Here is a 17996-nt window from a genome sequence, read left to right on the forward strand (position 1 = left end):
TTTGTGGTTTAAACTCATTTTCATTTGAATTAGTTGCAGTATGTTATGTATCTCCTCCTGTGAAATATTTATGTTTTCTTGATATGTTCTTTCTACATGTCTCTGACCCATGATGGCCAAGAACTTGAGTTTTTCTCTTCCTTTCTTTTCTCTGCAAATAGTTTTAGAGTCCCAATTAAATAGATATTTGTAATCCAAATAATAAAAAAAAGTTTTTTTCTGAAATTTATAATTCTCTTTTTGTCTACAGCCCAGATTATTGTCTTTTTTTGTCACAGCTGTTCTTTGTTGTAAAACTTAGAAGGTCACAAACACAGATTAGCTTTTCCCAAGTTTTGCCAAGTTTTATATTAAAGTCATAGCTGTCGTAGTCTTCATCCACCACTAGGTGTCAGCAACTATTTCTTTTTCAATTTAATATATTTTGATCCTCCATAAAAAGATTAATTTGCTGCTTCTGTTAGTATAAGGGTGGGGAGGAAATCCCCCTCCTTCTCTTTCGGAAGTATTTTGCTTCTTGGGGATCTTTTCCAGGAAATTAAATGTAGAATAGAAAAGAGAAGATCGAATTCTCACCCAGTTTCAAGCATGCCGTTCACAGTTGTGCTGGTTAGTGCTTTTGGACTTTGGTTGCTAGTAGCTTGGGCTGGTTGATGCAATATGGCCAGCCTTTCTCATGTCAGGTTAGAAGGCTTTCCCCAAGTTAAACGGAACAGCCACCACCATTCCAGAATCGCTGGATCACCCTTCTTTCTTCGTCACCTCTCCGGGGCAACTTAGACCCATTTAGGATCCCCAGGCAGGGCAAAATTAGCCACAGGGATACAGAGAATCTGCAAGCCCGTGACCAGTCGCTACTGCACAAAACTCATGATTGGCCATACATAGAGAACTACTGTATTTAGTATTTCCACTCTGTACATTTTTGACATATTTTATGTAAATGAACTGAAATTTACAACCAAAAAAAGCAAAGGCATATTTAGATGGGCAAAATTGGCAGTGGGTTTAGAAAAGGTTAATTTGTTTCAAGCAATTACTTTGTGGTGCATAAGAAATACTCTCCTTCCTTTATCTTATCCACATAATTATAAAATTATTATGTGGTATATTTTGAATATACCACATATGTAGACAGCATATTGTTCCTTTGCAGAATGAGTTAAGTTATGTAAAATGGAGAAAATGAATGCAAAATAATTAAGTAAAAAAACTAAAAGGATTAAAAGAAAATTAACTAAATCTTGTCTGTTGCAGCATCATTCACTATATCATGTAGTGATTTTTGTTATTTAAATTTCTCATCTCTTTCCAAGGATCTTTTAAACTCTATTCTAGCATTATTTTCCCAGCCTTCCTTTCAACAAATGGATCCTTTCTTCATATATTTATTCTCTCAATTTTCCTTATTCATTGCTGAATGGAGCAACAAGCTGTAGTTATCTATTAAATATGCCTTAATATGTCCTTAATCTCATAGTGCTCTTCTCCTTTTACAAGATCTGGAGATGGAGGGGATCCTCCTACTGGCCTTAATTGGGAGTCTCACACACGGGTTTTAATAGATTGCAATAAAACACTGGATGGATCTGCCTAAGGCTTCTCATCATCTGCAACTCCACTGCCACCAGGTTTATAATCCATACGATGGGGAAAGGACCTACATGCATAGTACCTAGCTTTTTACAGGCATGTCTTAGGTTTAGATACTTTGTGGAAAAATATACCTTATCCCCCATTCGGAATTCCCTGTAAGGGGCCCTCTTCTGGTCAGTTTGCTTTTTCTGGGCCTCCCTTGCTTTATTTAGTACCTTGCACACTGTAACTCATGTGTCTCTCAGAGAATCCATCCACTCTGCCAGTGTTGCAGAGGATAATGCTCCCTAGAGAAGCTCTGGCATGCTATGAACTCAATTCCAGTGGCCACCTTAAAAGACATAAATCCTGTGCTGCTATGCACCGAGTTATTGTAGGCCACCTCAGCGAACAGCAACAGCTCAGTTAGTTTGTTGATAATTTACATAACATCAACACTATTGAGTTAGCTCATTCTGCTGCCCAATTAGAACTGGATGAAAAGTGGAACTAAGCCCCTGAGATGAGCCTATCAATCCCATGAACTCCCATCAAAACTTTGCAGTAATGGCACCCTCTGAAACAATCCTCTGTGGTACCCCTTGCAGTCTGTAAATGTGCTGCATGAACATTTTCAATAGGACTCAGGGTAAAGAGAGATTTAGGCACAGTAGGAAATGTGCCTGCTTGGGAAAGAGATCAATAACAGTCCACATTATAGTGTTCCTGCCGCTATCTGGCAGCTCAACTATGAAATCCATGGTTATTTTCTCCCACGGCAGGATCAGAGCATGCACAGTCTTATTGCACTGAGATAATCCAGGAGTAAATACAGTAAACAGTGGTCTATATTAAATTGTGGTTTATCTTACACTATCTACAATATCATGCACCAGGAACAATATGTATACACATGGTAATACAGCAAACTCCAACACACAGCAGTTACAGCAGAGAAACAGATAAAAGAGAGAGAGAGATTCCAGCAAAGACTTCCCTTTTATACTAAGGCTCTTAAAGGGATACAGACCCTGCTTGCTCTTAAAGAGACACAGACTCTGCTGAGTCATTCTTATCATTACATCATCCACCTTATATTATATTACATCAGCTGGTTAGCATTTAAATCATTACCCTGACAGGCTAGTTACCAGCTGCAGCAGTCCAGGGGTCTTCCCTGGCAAGTACTTCATAATAGCACAGACAGGGCAACTCACTTTATAGGATTCTATGTCTTTCTTCACCTTTGGCCATCAAAATTGTCCCTTTATAAGATGTAGGATGTTCATGAATCCAAAGTGCCCTGCTGGCTTTGCATCATGGTTCCTTTGTAGACCATGGTCCTCTGACTGGCTGTGACATACACCTTACTCCCCTTCACTCTAAGCCTTGCTTCAGCATCAAGTCTCTCTCATGCTTTTGGAATCACTCATTCTCTCCCAGGGCATCTCCTAGTTGCTGGATCAGATAATCTCCTCCTGATCAAGGAGGTCATTCTATCACTATTTCATATGTGCCAATGCTGCAAGTTGTTTAGATGGGATGATAGAATTAACTATCTCTTCCCTAGTGCTCTTATATTGAGGAAGGCACGAGAGGCATCTGCTAACAAGCTTTTTCTCCCTGGCAAATAATATAGGGTGAAGTTGAACTGGTTGAAGTATCGAGTCCATTGGGCTGCTTAGGAGACAATTTCCTTGGGGCCTTCAGTGCGTCTAGGTTTTTGTGTTCAGTCCAAACTTTGAATGGGATTTTACTGCCCTCTAAGAACTACCTCCAGGGCACAGTTGACAGTGTAAGCCTCCTTCTCTCAGATGGACCACCACCTTTCGGTATCAGATATTTTCCAAGATGTATAGGCATAAAGTTGCAACTCTCCCCTTTCATTTCTCTGCAATAAACCCACCACCACTGCAACATCACTAGTGTATATTTGGATCACGAATGACTCCCTTGGGTTTGGGTATCTCATGATTGGCTTAGCAGTGAAGAATCTCTTTAGTTTCTCAGAAGCCGCTTTGCACTTGACAGTCCAGTTCAAGGGTTGGCTTGGTCTGGGCTTCATTCCCCTCCTCATTTTTAAAACATTTATGATAGCTAGGACTATCTGCGCGAACATTGGGATGAATTGCCTATAGAAGTTTGCAAATCCCAAGAAATTCTGCAGTTGCCTTCTGGTCCATGGGCCTCCCATTCTAAGATTTCCCTCATCTTTATTTGGTCCATTTCAACTCCTTCCATAGAGATATGGTATCCTACATAGTCTAAACTGGTCTTGTGGAAGTCACACTTGGATAACTTTGCATATAGCTGAGCTTTAAGCAGTTTATCTAGCACAGCTCTCAATAGTTTTTACATGTTCTTCCATTGTCTCAATATAGATTAAAATATCATCCAAGTAGACCAGCACCCTCCTATACAGATGGTCATGTAGGACTTAATCAGCTGCATGAACATGGCTGGTGCCCCCTATAGTCCAAATAGCAACACACAGAATTGGTAGCATCCTCAGGGGCAGTTGAACATGGTCTTCCACTCATCCCCTTCCCCAATCCACAATTGGTAGCATGCTTCCCTCAAGTTCAGCTTAGTGAAAATCTTCTCCTTGGACAAGTAACTCAGCATTAAGAGGAGGGGGATATATGTTTTTGATGCAAATGGCATTTATTCCTCCATAATACATACACATTCTCAGGTACCCCTCTTTCTTCTTCTTGAAGAGCACCAGGGCTGTCACCCTTGACTTGGCTGGCTGGATGAAGCCTCTAGCCAGATTCTTGTCTATGAACCCTCTAAACCCTTCCATCTCCCTGGGTGTCATGGAATACATCTTTGGCTTTGGCAGCTTGGCCCCTGGCACAATTTCAGTGGTGCAATCTATTGGCCAGTGGGGCAGTAGCACATCTGATTCCCTCTCACTGAACATCTCAGCAAGATCATGGTATTTCCCTGGAATGGGCTATTTCAACCCCTCACCCTCTTTAGTGTGTTAGCCAGCTCCATTTTTGCCTCCCTAATCACAGGCTCATGGCTGGCACCCAGTGCTTTCCTCAATTCTTGCTGCTTAGCTGCTCTCTTTCTCATTCACCTCTTGTTATGGCCTCAGTCTACCACTGGGTTCCACTTCTTCAGCTAGGCTAGCCCTAGGATCATAGCCTCAGTCATCCCAGGGGCTAAAAGTTCTCCTGAAATGCAGATTGTAATCTGGACCCATCGCATAAGTAACAGGATAATAGATTTCTCCATTCTACGGAGCTCCTAACCCTCGTGGCTAGGATTCATGGGGAGACTGGCATGTAAACAGGATATCCCGTAATAAAAACACAAGACCCTCCCAATGGCCAATCCTAACACAGATAGAACCAGGTAACAACTAAAACTACATTTCCAAAAAGGCCATCCCTTAAGGGGACAGCATTTTAACCCTTAAAATGCTACTTGCTCTACATACAGTTCTTAATTCCTAAGCTAGCTATATACTCTGAACAGCATAGGGCTTGTCAGGGATCAGAGTTCTCTCCCCCTCACTGAATTGGGGAGAGATCTCACAACCTGCTGTGCAACCTGCATCTTCTCCTTTGGCTTCACTGGCGGGTTTTACCCTTTGGCCGGGTTGGGGTTCGTGGTGCCGACACTGATTGCAGAGCCATCAGCTCCTGGCCTTCCTTCTCACATCAGAAGCAGGCTTCGCCATATGTCATAGCTTTCCTGGAAGGATCTAAGTAGGCTGCAGAAATGGAGAGCTGGTTTAATGTCAAATGTCCAGCTAGCGAATCCAAGAAAGGAACTCCTGGGACATTGTTCTTCCCAAAAGTAAAACTTTTATTGAATGCACTACATTAATACAAAAGAAACAAAACCAGCTCTGGATTTCAAGCTCAAAATCCACAAGATTAAACTTGAATCCCACTTTGGTTGTTCCCCTCACTCCATTGCTTTATCCAATTGATTATGGTCCATTTGTTATGCGAGCAGCCTGGATTGTTCAAACACCTGCACAGCATGGTCTTGAAGGGGGAAAGCAGGGTCTCATCATGTACAGACAGAGTCTTGGCATTCCATTCTCACCTCAGACATTACAACCACCTCCCTTCTGATTGTTGTCAAGTTGAGAGTGATTGTTTATTCAGTTGAGATATTAACAATAATTCAGTCCATTTTCCAGCCAGTTTCATTTGACTTTATTAGGATGAATTCAGAAGACTGAACTTCTTTTTTTTTAGTTTTTTTTCTTATTTTTTTTATTGAAAAGTTTTATACAATATACATTCCAAGACCCACCCACCCACCCACCCTCCCCACTTCCCAGAGCTGAATACAGGGTTACAAATAAACAATCACACTCTAAAAAAAAAACATTACCCAACTATACAAGTAACCAAGTCCATAACGCACTTTAACTCCCTTATAACATAAATATAAACAAATTAAAATAAACATAATAATATAAACAAATCAATATTGTTAAACCATACTAAAACTAATAAAAAACTATTAATAATACTCTAAAGTTTACTCATAAGCTAAATGAAACTTTTAATCCCATATTTATTCTGAATATAATCTATCCATCTTCTCCAAACCGAAATATATCTTTCTTGTGAATGATCCTTCAAGTAAGCAGAAATTTTTGCCATTTCTGCTAAATTTGACACCTTAAACGTCCAATCTTCTATAGTAGGCAAAGAATCTTTCTCCCAATATTGCCCTACTAATAACCTTACAGCTGTTATAAAATTCAACATCAAATTAGTTTCTTTAGCATCACAATCTACAATAACACCCAACAAAAATAGTTGTGGCGTGAACTTTATCTTTCTTTTAAAAATCTTTTGAATGTTCCACCAAATCTTAATCCAAAAAGCTTTTATATTTCTACAAGTCCACCAAATATGAAAATAGGTTGCATCCAAGCTACCACATCTCCAGCATTTGGGCTATAAATTGGGATACATATAAGACAGCTTTTTGGGATCCAAATGCCACCTATAAAACATTTTATAAAAATTTTCTCTTAAATTTTGAGCCTGGGTAAATTTTACATTTCTAACCCAAATTACCTCCCATGTATCCAATGAAATCGGTTCTTGAATATTTTGAGCCGATTTTATCATACAATCTTTAATTAAATCCATTTCAGAATCCAATTCTATTAAAACATTATAAATTCTCTTTATGTGGGCTTGATTTGAATCTTTAATCTGTTTTATCAAATTCTCATCCCCTAAAGACTAAAGTTTCTTCTGATAGGTTATGGCTTACCTTAGAGATTCCAAACTATAGTTTAACAACAAAAACTTAGTCTATTTTTTCAAAGTACTTTAAAAGTGCATGGTGGCACAAGGGCTTCAGCATTCTTTCTTAAAGGAGTTGATAGCTGTTTGTTTTTATACTATCAAATTTAATAGGCACTGGAATACTGGAACAGCTCCACATTCTGATGGCTGATAGATGGCACAACCGATGCAGATCAAGTTTCTAGTTTAACAGAATTCAAGCTTATGTTTGTAAAGATTTGGAACTTTCAGTCAATTCATGGAAATAGTGTCAGAAGTTAAAAATAATAATAATAATTAATGAAATAGGAGCCTATAAAAGACAAAACAAAGAAGCATATGTTTATGATATTAGATTTATTACAGTGGAATCAAAAATATCCAGACTAAGGAAGAATGGTTTAGAAAAACCTCTATAATACATAGTACAGTATATCTGACCCAGCCACATAATGCATACCATTTTTTTTAATATTCTGGATCCTCCCATTGAAATTGCTCAATCTTTCCTATATGAACTAAAGGCTATTTGAGAAATGAAGCATTTTGCTCTAAGTTCTTCTTTCTCTGATTTGGGCCATATTCTGATTTAGCAGCCTCACACTACAGAGTCATTTGTGGCACATGCAAAGGTTTCTAGGGAGGCAGCCAAGGTCATTAACAATACGCAGAGCTGGAAACCAAGCACCTGTTTCCTGAATAATAAACAAGCACCTGATTGGATATTTGTAGATAACTGGGCATGGGGGGGGGGAGGAAAACTTTGTATTGTTAGCATGGGAAAACCTCAGATTCAGCTTACACTATTTCTCTAACCATTTAAGCTTCAGTAAAGTATATTCTTGGCAAAACAAATGGCCAGGAATGTTCCTTTGCTAGATGATTGAGTGGGACAGATGACAAAAAAGTACAATTACTTGATAATGAGTGATTCAGTATATTATGACTAAGATATTATTTGATTAGGCTTTCAGAGATTAAAGAACTAGAACTGATGAAATTGAAAGAAAAAATACAGTTTAAGTCATTGAACAAAAAAGCTTTTTACTTCTGAGAGGAGATGAAATTTGATTTATTGAGGCTAATTGTTATGGCTTCTCTTAACATGGTCTTCATTAGATAATGATACTTGCTATAATGTAAAATTTTCTAACAGTAAATGTGAACATATGTATTTTCTCTTGTGATTATATTTTCTGTTTTCTCTCCCATTCTCCTTTTTTATTTGTACAATGTCTATTAAGATCTTTATAATTTAATTTACAGGTTTGGAAAATGTAGTGGCAAATTATTTTCTTATATTTTATGTAGTATTAATTTGTTTATTAATTGTCAGGAATCCTAGCAGTGAATGGACAGAAAAGCATCAAAATATGTGTTGGAACCATTAATTAAAAAAATTATGTTACTTTTAAATAAATAAATTAAAATGTTATATCTATATAACAAATAATGGATTTTTATTTTATTTTTATTGAACTTTATTCAATTAAGCTGTTTTGTTTTTATTTCAGTATTCCTCTTGAGATGGTAATTTATACTTTACACGTATACATAGTTGAAAGTTGTCATTTTGATATGTGGATATACTGTACCTATTTAGATCATGTGATTAAAGAGAAAAAAATTGACTTCTTCCTACATGACTTCTATTCTGGTGCAATCACCTTTTTAAATGAGAGGAAAATTTAAAATATAATTGTCCTATGTTGAAGTGTAATGTATCAATTCTAGCCTTCAAATTAATTCTCATCAGCACAGCCAGGTTTTCCTGAAATCTAAAAGAAAGGGGGCAGATCTTATCTTCTGAGACAAGATGTTATATGTTTTGTCCTGAGCCTGCAAGAGCTGAAAGCAGGCTCAGAATTGTTGCAAATGGTCCTGGGCAATCCAAAAGCTGCCCGGGACCAGACAGAGTGGCACCAGCCTTGTGCGCATGCGCAATGCGCGAAAATGGTCAATTCCTATTGGTTCACACTGTCCGGGTTTCAGGCACTATAAAAGGCCTGAGTGCCTTTTGCTGTTTGCTTGGTTGTAGGAGAAGAGTAATAAAGACCTTGTTGTTTTCACCATGTGTCTTTGTCAATTGCCAACAAACGGAAAACATAACACTAATATTATAATTTCTTCCACAGTAGGTATTTCTCTCTCTCTCTCTCTTTTGATTAGGAAGCATATGTAATGGCAAGTGTTGACAATCCCCATGTGTGCCGTTTGCTGGGAATTTGCCTCACATCAACTGTCCAACTCATCACCCAGCTTATGCCGTATGGTTGCCTTCTTGACTATGTCAGAGAACACAAAGATAACATCGGATCCCAGTACCTTCTCAATTGGTGTGTGCAGATTGCAAAGGTATATTAACAACAAACTGCATCTAGTTCTCCAAAAATGTCTACTACGTAGACCTAAATTCAGATTTGTCACTCTGATCTAGCTGATGCCTACAAGCAGTTCTTGATTTTTAGTTTCCACACATGCTACATTAAAACTTCCCTTGAAATCTTGGGTGTGTTTTAAAATTCAGGTAAGTCCTTGACTAACAATCAATTATTTAAGTTACAACAGACTCAGAAAGGGTGCACTTTTCCCCTTTGCAGTCAAATGATCACAGTCTGGGTATTGGCAATCTGTTCACACAACAAGCCCTGCAATCATTTGATCATGATTTGCAATCTTCTCTTCCAGTCAATGGAAAAACCAATAGGGAAGATTGCAAGCTGCTGCTGCTGCTGCTGCTGCTGCTGCTGCTGCTGCTGCTGCTGCTGCTGCTGCTGCCTGCTGACAGAATGCCCTCTTGCCTCAGGGAGCTGGCTGAAATAGCTTCCTACCAATGGGAGCTGAATTCCTTTGGTAAAATGAAGAAATGGAACTCAAATCCCATAGATCCAAGCTCTGTTTCTGAAACTCACCAAAGCAGTTCTCTTACATATCCAGAAGGAAGCTGAAGTCTTCTAACAGGAACAGACACCCTGCCCCAGTCCTACAGTCTGTTAGAGCAGTTCATTTCTATGCATGGAAAGAAACTGAACTCCTCTAGCAGGATGCAGAAATGGAGCTCAGATACATTCCTCTAGCTCACTAGAGCAATTTCCTCTCTATACAGTGGGGAACTAAACTTGACAAGATGCTTTTTTGCCCCATGTCCAACCCAGGAGATTGCTTAACAATCACAACAAGGAGTGCCAGGAATGTGATTTAATAAATACCTATTAATACAACCTTGCTCTGCACATGCACTCATTTTTCACTACTGCTGTAAAAGCAACAACTTTATTGTGACTACCTCAATATTCTGTAAATACAAAATTCATTTTGTTAATATTTCCTATAATGTGGCTATAGATATTATGTGGTACAATAAGATGCTTTAACTATTAACATGTTTAGGGAATGAATTACTTAGAGGAACGCCGTTTGGTACACCGTGATTTGGCTGCCAGAAATGTCCTTGTTAAGACTCCCCAGCATGTGAAGATTACAGACTTTGGATTGGCCAAATTACTTGGTGCAGAAGAGAAGGAGTACCATGCTGAAGGAGGAAAAGTAAGAGCATCAATTTATTTCTCCCTTCTGGTTTGCTTTATACAATGTTGAGTTTTCAGGTACTCCAGTTCAGTTTTCAGTCACTTTAGGGCAGTGATGGCAAACCTTTTAGAGACTGAGTGCCCAAACTGCAACCCAAAACCCACTTATGCATTGTCGAGTGCCAGGTGGGTGTGGCCCATTGGCTGGGTTTGGCCCATTGGGTGGGCTTGGCCCATTGGGTGGGCATGGCTGTGGTGATAATGGCAGACTGGGTGGGACTAAAAAGTTTAATCAATCAATTCCAACTTTGCAAGATCTTTTTTCTCCCATGAGAAGTTGAAATTGACTGATTGAAACTTTTTTTTTTTTTTTTTTTTTGCACATAGCAGCGGAGGCCTAAAGTGAAAAGGTTTTATAAAATCCAGCTAAAGGCCTAGGACTGGGGTGACAGTGTGCATGCCCACAGAGAGGACTCTGAGTGCAGCCTCTGGCACCCATGCCATAGGTTCGCAACCACTGCTTTAGGGACTGGTGGAAACTTTATTGACAAAGAAATTATATATAACTTATCCAGAATAGGTCAAACTTAGAAATTTAGAATTTATCTATATTTTATTTGTTTGCTTGTTTGTTTAGTTTGCTGGTTCATTTACATATCCTGCCATCTCAAAGAGACTGATTCAAGGCAGCTTTCAACATTTTGAAAAACTACTAACACATAAAGGAAGGATTCAAATAAATAAATAATATAGATGACAGCGAATGATCCAAACCAACCAAATGACACGGACTCTTAACAAGCTGATATCTATGTCTTGAGGGCTTTCCAAATGGGGTCTAGGATCTTTCACCCCCCACCCTTGGCCATGCCTCCTTCACCTCTCACTTTGCGCCTCCAACCATTTAGTGTTCCTCCTCAGCTGCCCCCCCACCCCCGCTCAATCTCCCTAGCCAATGGACCCCTTGCCATCCACCTCATGCCCTTCGGCTTGGCCCTTTCACTGAGACACCCTTTGTCCCGGGCCTTTGGCTGTCTGGGACAGTTAGCCACCAACCAATCAGTGGCAGGGAGAAGCTATAGTGCTGCACGGAGGCAGCATGTGTGGGCGATTGCAGGGGCAGAATTGTGAGGTAGATGCACAGGCAAACGGTGGGGCAGGCACAGTTTCTCCGATTATGGTTGAGGTGGATGGATGCGCAGGCAAACAGTGGGATAGGTGCAGCTTCTCTGATTGTGGGGGTGAGTGGATGCACAGGTGAATGGTGGGATTGGCGAAGTTCCTACCATTGGGGCGGGGCGGCCTGGCATGGTGCAGTGGATAAACAGTGTATTATCTGGTACATTCATCTCATGTATTAAATAAGCAAAATACCAAATGTCTGTCTCAGAAATGTATGATTATCATATGTTTGTGAAATCAAGCCTGCTGATTAAATGCATTTAAAATTTATTTATTTTTTTGCATGCTATTTGCTTACTTAATAAATCCCCTCCGTGAATCAGCAACAACCAAAGTGACTGCCGCACAATGCCTCAATTATTTATTGCCATGGCTGTTATTAGTAATGGTGCTGCAATTTCACCTATAAAAGGGCATTTAATATTTCCTGCCAGCTGGTAGACATATATGCCTGCTGAGAAGGTATGTACATTTCTGGAGGGCTAGGCTAGGGATGCTGCACACCTTCTGTCTACCTTGATTGTGCTGCCAAATTTCAGTCACCAGATTGCAATAAATGAATAAATAACCCAGATCAGATGACTGCCCCCTCCCCTCCCAATAATCACCTTGCTAACCCATTCTAGTCTTTGTGTCTCCTTCCTTCACTGTGCCCTCTTTCCAAAGTTGTTAATTGTGTTTGGAGGAAGGAAGGAAGGAAGGAAGGAAGGAAGGAAGGAAGGAAGGAAGGAAGGAAGGAAGGAAGGAAGGAAGGAAGGCTGATGGCCTGGGTATGGTGTCTGGTGGCAGCGATCTTTGGGGTGCTGGGTGCAACCTTGACAGCAGTTCCATCTTCACCATAGAGTGCTTGCAAGGAATACAATTGCAGCAGTTGGGTCCGTTATGGTAGAAGTATTTGGGACTTCCCTTTTCAGAGAACCAACGTATGCAGGCCATCAGCCTTCCTTTCCTTCCTTCCTTCCTTCTCACTCCAACCCTCTCCTTCCTTCCCACTTTCCCACTCCCTTCTCCTCCCTCCCCTTCCTTCTTTCCCACTCTCCCTCTCTCCCTTCACCCTCCCCCCCTTCCTTCTTTCCCACTTTCCCTCCCTCCCTTCCTTCCAAGAATTGAGAAACACTGGCTAAAAAGTTTGGAGACTCTTCTTCCCCTCCCCCAGTCGCAGAACTTGTTACAGCTCTCTTCCAATTCTCTGTTGAGGGGGTGGGGCTGGAAGGGGGGAGACCCTATGCATGCACATGCACGCACACACAAATTATTAAACAACATCAGAAAGAGGGCAAAATGAAGGAAGGAGACACAAGGACTAGAATGGATTAGCAAGGTAATCATTGGGAGGGGAGGGGATAGTCTTCTGATCAGGGTTATTTTTTCATTTATTGCAATCTGGTGACTGAAATCTGGCAGCATAATTAAGGTAGACAGAAGGTCTGCAGCTTCCCAAGCCCAGCCCTCCAGAAATGTTCTAAATGTCAGCAAGATCGAGCCCAATCTATTCTCCAGGAGAAAGTCATTTCCAAAAGACAGGCATAGCAACAGAAAAGTCCTGCTTCCTGAGTCCCACAAGATTTTGTTTTTTTTTACTGACTTCTGGATCTAGTGGAAAGAGACAGCCATCCCACAAATTCCTATGCCATGAACAGCTTTATAGATGACAACCAGTACCTCCAGAACTGCACCCAGAAGCACACTAGAAGTTGCTGTAGCACACTGAATAGAGATGTAATATGCATACAGCAAGTTGCATGTTGAATGCTGAGAAAGACATTACTTCTCGCTGAAGTAAAAGTAAAATTCCAGTGGAATTTTTAATTGAGAAATATGCCATCATCTGTGACCATCTCTACCAAACAATTTTACAATTCTCAATTGTAGAGCTATTTATTTATAAACAATTCATGGCTGTCACTCAGTTCACACCTAGGTGATAGCAGGTGGCTTATAAAATTCACATCATAAAAAGCCCACTCCTTCCCCTACGTTTAGTAAAAATACATAAGAGCATTTTGCTGGCAATGCTTCTTTCAACTTTTCATATTTTGAGCAGTAATTCTAGGTTATATAAGTAACGTATCTATCATGAATGGCTGGCTAGCTGCAATGATATGTATAAAACAACATTTTGCAAGCATTAACAAATACTGTCATACTTTTTAAAATAATGGACTTTGATTCTCATCTGCTTGCAACGGTTCCAACCTCTTTCTAGGTTCCAATTAAATGGATGGCTTTGGAGTCAATTTTGCATCGCATTTATACCCACCAGAGTGATGTTTGGAGTTTTGGTAAGTGTAAAAACATGTGTGCTGATTCTAAATCGGTCACTGAGCTGATTTGCAAGCTGTGCTCTGTAACATTTATTCTTGAAGAGACAGAGGGATAATGTTATGGAATTGCATCTCTCCAAAGAGCCTTTGATGCACAAAATTAATATAACAGATGGTTTTTAATGGAAGCAAAATTTGGATCATTTTGTCAAACTTTAATGTTTAGTATGTGTGGAGGGAGATAGTGGTTTGGGTTATTATATATTATTTTATTTTATTATTTTATTTTAGTATTTATTTGGCATAAAGAAATATTCATTATGTGGTTTTTTAGTATATTCTCCATGCATAGATATATCATGTGAAGGAGAACAAAGTCTCACCTTGTTTGTTGAAACTATTTGGAGTAGGCTGTAAATAACATGCAAACCACAATAAGCCATTGAGACTTTGCCAGGAGAGAAAGCAAGTTCACAATTGGTCAACAATCATGGTTTTGTTATATACCTCTCTAAGCAAAAACACAAATAATATAAACTAATAAGATGAAACTATGGATCTACCCAGATATTTGTATTTTTTCAAAAGAAATATGGCAGGGAGCTCATTTTTGTCTGCTTGACAGTCATGTGTGCAGTAATTAAAATGTTGGACTGGGATCCAGTTTCAACTCCCAATCCAAATTTACTGCTCAGTGAGTTATTTCAGACCTATCAGTTGAAACTTGGATGACGAGTTCAATGATCAGATAAATAAATACTAAGAAAATACAGACTTGACAGTCTGAAATTGTGTTGCTCAGTGAAGCAAATCCTGTACACCATCAACTTTTCAATAATGTTTATATGGCTATTTCCCTCCAAAGTTTCTGATTATTGAAAGTCTAGGACTGTTGTTTCTTTCAGCCTATCATACTGCTAGTAATCATCTCCAGACTATATCAGCAACCTATATCATAAATTGCATATATTACAAGAAGAAAAAGAAGAATTTGTCTCTTGAGCAAATAGTCAAGTTATTACATGTTTTAGTATTTGGCTTTCTAATTTTACTGGTTGAGTCTTTCAACTTTCTATGGTATTTCAGGTGTCACTGTTTGGGAATTAATGACATTTGGATCTAAACCATATGATGGTATTCCAGCCAGTGAAATTTCCTCGGTCTTGGAGAAAGGAGAACGGCTGCCTCAGCCTCCCATATGTACAATTGATGTGTATATGATCATGGTCAAATGTAAGTCATTACTATCTAAAAGGCCAAATTACTTTACTTGCTTGTTTTAAATAGAGTATTCACTCTTCTATATACATCTAACATTTGACAGTTATAGTTTATATATTGCAAGCTTTCTGGTATAATCCTGTCTTCTGCTTGTGTACAAAGTAATTTTATTATATAGACTACTTATAATGATTGTTTCAGAGTCAGTGTTATGATCCATAATTTAAAGTCTTTTTGATAATTTACCCATTTTCTAACAAGTGCTTCTGTACTTTGAAGTAATTTTATGGCCATTTTCTCCATATCTTGTTTGTGTTGTTCCTGTTATCACCTTCAGGTTGGATGATTGATGCAGAGAGTCGTCCTAAATTCAGAGAGTTAATAGCAGAATTCTCCAAAATGGCTCGGGACCCACAACGCTATCTTGTCATACAGGTGCTGAGCATGAATAACATGGTGTTCACTTTTTCAAGCAAATGATACAATGTGCTCCAAATTTTAAAAACTTAAATGGACAAGTGGTATAAAACTGTTTTGAGATTCTTTTATTTTAAGTAGGTCAGTAAAAAACACCATAAAATAATGGTCATCTCTAAATCTAAAAACAGAGATATGAATACCTCAGTTTCATTTTAAACAATGGAATGGGACAACTCACCATGGCCAATTCACTGCAGGACAACTTACCATGGGACAACTTGCTATGGGACAATTCAACAATTTAATTTAATTTTTTTAAATAATTAAAAAATATTTTATTTTTTGTCATTCACATTTTATTTTGTCCCTCTTTGGCATCCTTTCTTTAATGATTCTATTTGACTATTTCTTAGATATTAGTGTAATTCTTGTCCCGTGGCAAGTTGTCCCACAATGAGTTGGCCCTGGTGAGTTAACTGTATTGAATTGGCTGTGGTGAGTTGTCATAGACCCTTTAAACAATATTTTGTATTCATTGGATTGGTTCTGGCTATCTAAATCAGCACTTGATTTAAATCTAAATCAGCAAATGATCTAAATCAGCACATCCCAATTTAAACTTAAAGAATATTTTGAAAGTTATGTATTATAATGGTACATATTAATCTAAAAAGCTGCATACCAATATGGGCTACAGATTACATTCTATCCAGATATATAATAAATACAAAGAAAATTATAATTTCAAATTTATGGAAAAGAAGTTTTATTTTAAAACTAAGAATGAGAGAAAAATATTCCATTTTAACCTATTCTCACACAGAAAGAGATGTTGAATAAGCTGAGTAAATTTCCATAAATACCACTCAATTTCCTATAGAATGTTATTACCAAGGAAATAAGACAAAAAACAACTTCTAGTAGAAAATTCAGTTTTCTACTTCAGCTAAATATCTGAATAATGTGTATGGAAGCAAAACATTTGAGGTGGCTTCCACATCTTCTCTGGAGTCATTGTCTGAGGGTCTTCCTTCTCAGATAATGGTGAACAAATTATCTGTCACCATGGAAGCAGAACGTTGGATAAAGTGCCTTTTGTGTTTAGAGTAATTTACAGTACTTTCCAAGAATATAGAACCATTCTTCTTCTCAGTCTAAATGCATATTTTATTGTTGATCAGCGAATATTTTTGATAGTGATATTTTAACTCTCAAATTGTAGTAAGACGTAATGTTATAGTGGTGCACTTAGGAGTTATTCATCCTAATTGGAATTTGTTTCTGAGTAGGGAGATGAAAGAATGCACCTGCCCAGCCCAACAGATTCCAAATTTTACCGAAGTCTAATAGAAGAAGAAGACATGGAGGATATTGTGGATGCAGATGAATATCTAATTCCCCATCAAGGATTTTTCAGCAGCCCATCAAACTCACGAACACCTCTCTTAAGCTCATTGGTATGGGACTGTTTCTAAAGTTCTTTTTGAATGAATATCCTCCAAGCAAATAAGCAACTAATATGTTGCATCAACATCCATAAAAAAATCTTGTATCACATTTTAAGAAACACATTTTATTTTAATATCAGTTTCCTTGAGCAGACTTTTGCCACAATAATTTTAATCTTTATGGCAGTCTTCTCCAGTTTGGATAGCTGTGAGATGTACATATATCAGCTGTTTAAATTCCATTGGGGGGGGTCATAATTAAAAATATTGGATGTTGGTCCACACACTTGGAGGTTTCCCAATTACTTCAGATTGGAGGAGGGCTTCTGTGTTTAGTATTGTTGGAAGAAAAGTCTTCATCATGGTTCAGTCCAAGCCAGAATAAACAACATGGTAACTGATTTAGAAAGAAGGTTGCAGTTTATTGAAGAGGAGAGCCAGACAGAAAGATGGCTCTGGCAGAAAAGAGGAGTGAACACATATAGGGAGTGAGTTTTTATAGCCTCTGGAGCCTTTTGTTTGGAGTTGTTCCTGTGGTATAAACTTTGACCTGAGTCTGAGTGTGCCTTTCTGGTATTCTGATGATGATGAATTAATCCTATTGTGTCCAAGGGTCATATCCTGCTTCCCTGGGGCTGGGCTGATGACTCTTAAGAGTTTGGATGGGGTATGTAGATTTTAGGTCTTTGTCTTCTTAATCTCCTAGTTCCCTGGATTTACATCTGCATCTCTATAGAGCTGGTTTCTGCTTGGGGAAGGAAGACGTGGGGCTGTTAAGAAAACTGGGCATGCTTTCCTGCCTCTTTGAGATCCTTTTAATATTTCCTTCTCTGTGGGACTGACTTCCCACAGTATGTAGTGATCTAATGGTCTTCACCTATTAAAATAAATTCATGAAACATTTTTCTCTTTTGTTTTAGAGTGCTACAAGCAATAATTCTGCAGTAACCTGCATAGATAGAAATGGGGTAAGTTTGATCAATTTGGTTTGATCAATTCCAGTAACTTCTGAATTGTTTAATGGTAATGTTTTGCCATCCGTTAGAATATATATAAAATTCTTCCTGCAAGCCATTGTTTGGA

At 38.6% G+C, this 17996-nt stretch overlaps 1 protein-coding gene across 4 annotated transcripts in view; it reads left to right on the forward strand.

Annotated features, from left to right (window-relative positions):
• Positions 1–17996, forward strand: part of EGFR (epidermal growth factor receptor) — a 220957-nt gene that overhangs the window by 189457 nt on the left and 13504 nt on the right. For all 4 annotated transcript variants that reach the window (XR_005555968.1, XR_005555969.1, XM_039336678.1 and 1 more), the window contains exons 20-26: positions 9021–9206; positions 10242–10397; positions 13767–13842; positions 14911–15057; positions 15383–15480; positions 16755–16922; positions 17834–17881. Coding sequence is in view for 2 of the 4 variants with exons in the window: in XM_039336678.1 (XP_039192612.1) it covers positions 9021–9206; positions 10242–10397; positions 13767–13842; positions 14911–15057; positions 15383–15480; positions 16755–16922; positions 17834–17881 (879 nt within the window). In the remaining 2 variants the exon portion in view is untranslated. The remainder of the gene's footprint in view (positions 1–9020; positions 9207–10241; positions 10398–13766; positions 13843–14910; positions 15058–15382; positions 15481–16754; positions 16923–17833; positions 17882–17996) is intronic.

Source organism: Crotalus tigris, unplaced genomic scaffold (genome assembly GCF_016545835.1).
Source record: "Crotalus tigris isolate CLP2741 ecotype Arizona unplaced genomic scaffold, ASM1654583v1 scf7180000017666.379230911805:20528666, whole genome shotgun sequence".
Lineage (NCBI taxonomy): Eukaryota > Metazoa > Chordata > Lepidosauria > Squamata > Viperidae > Crotalus > Crotalus tigris.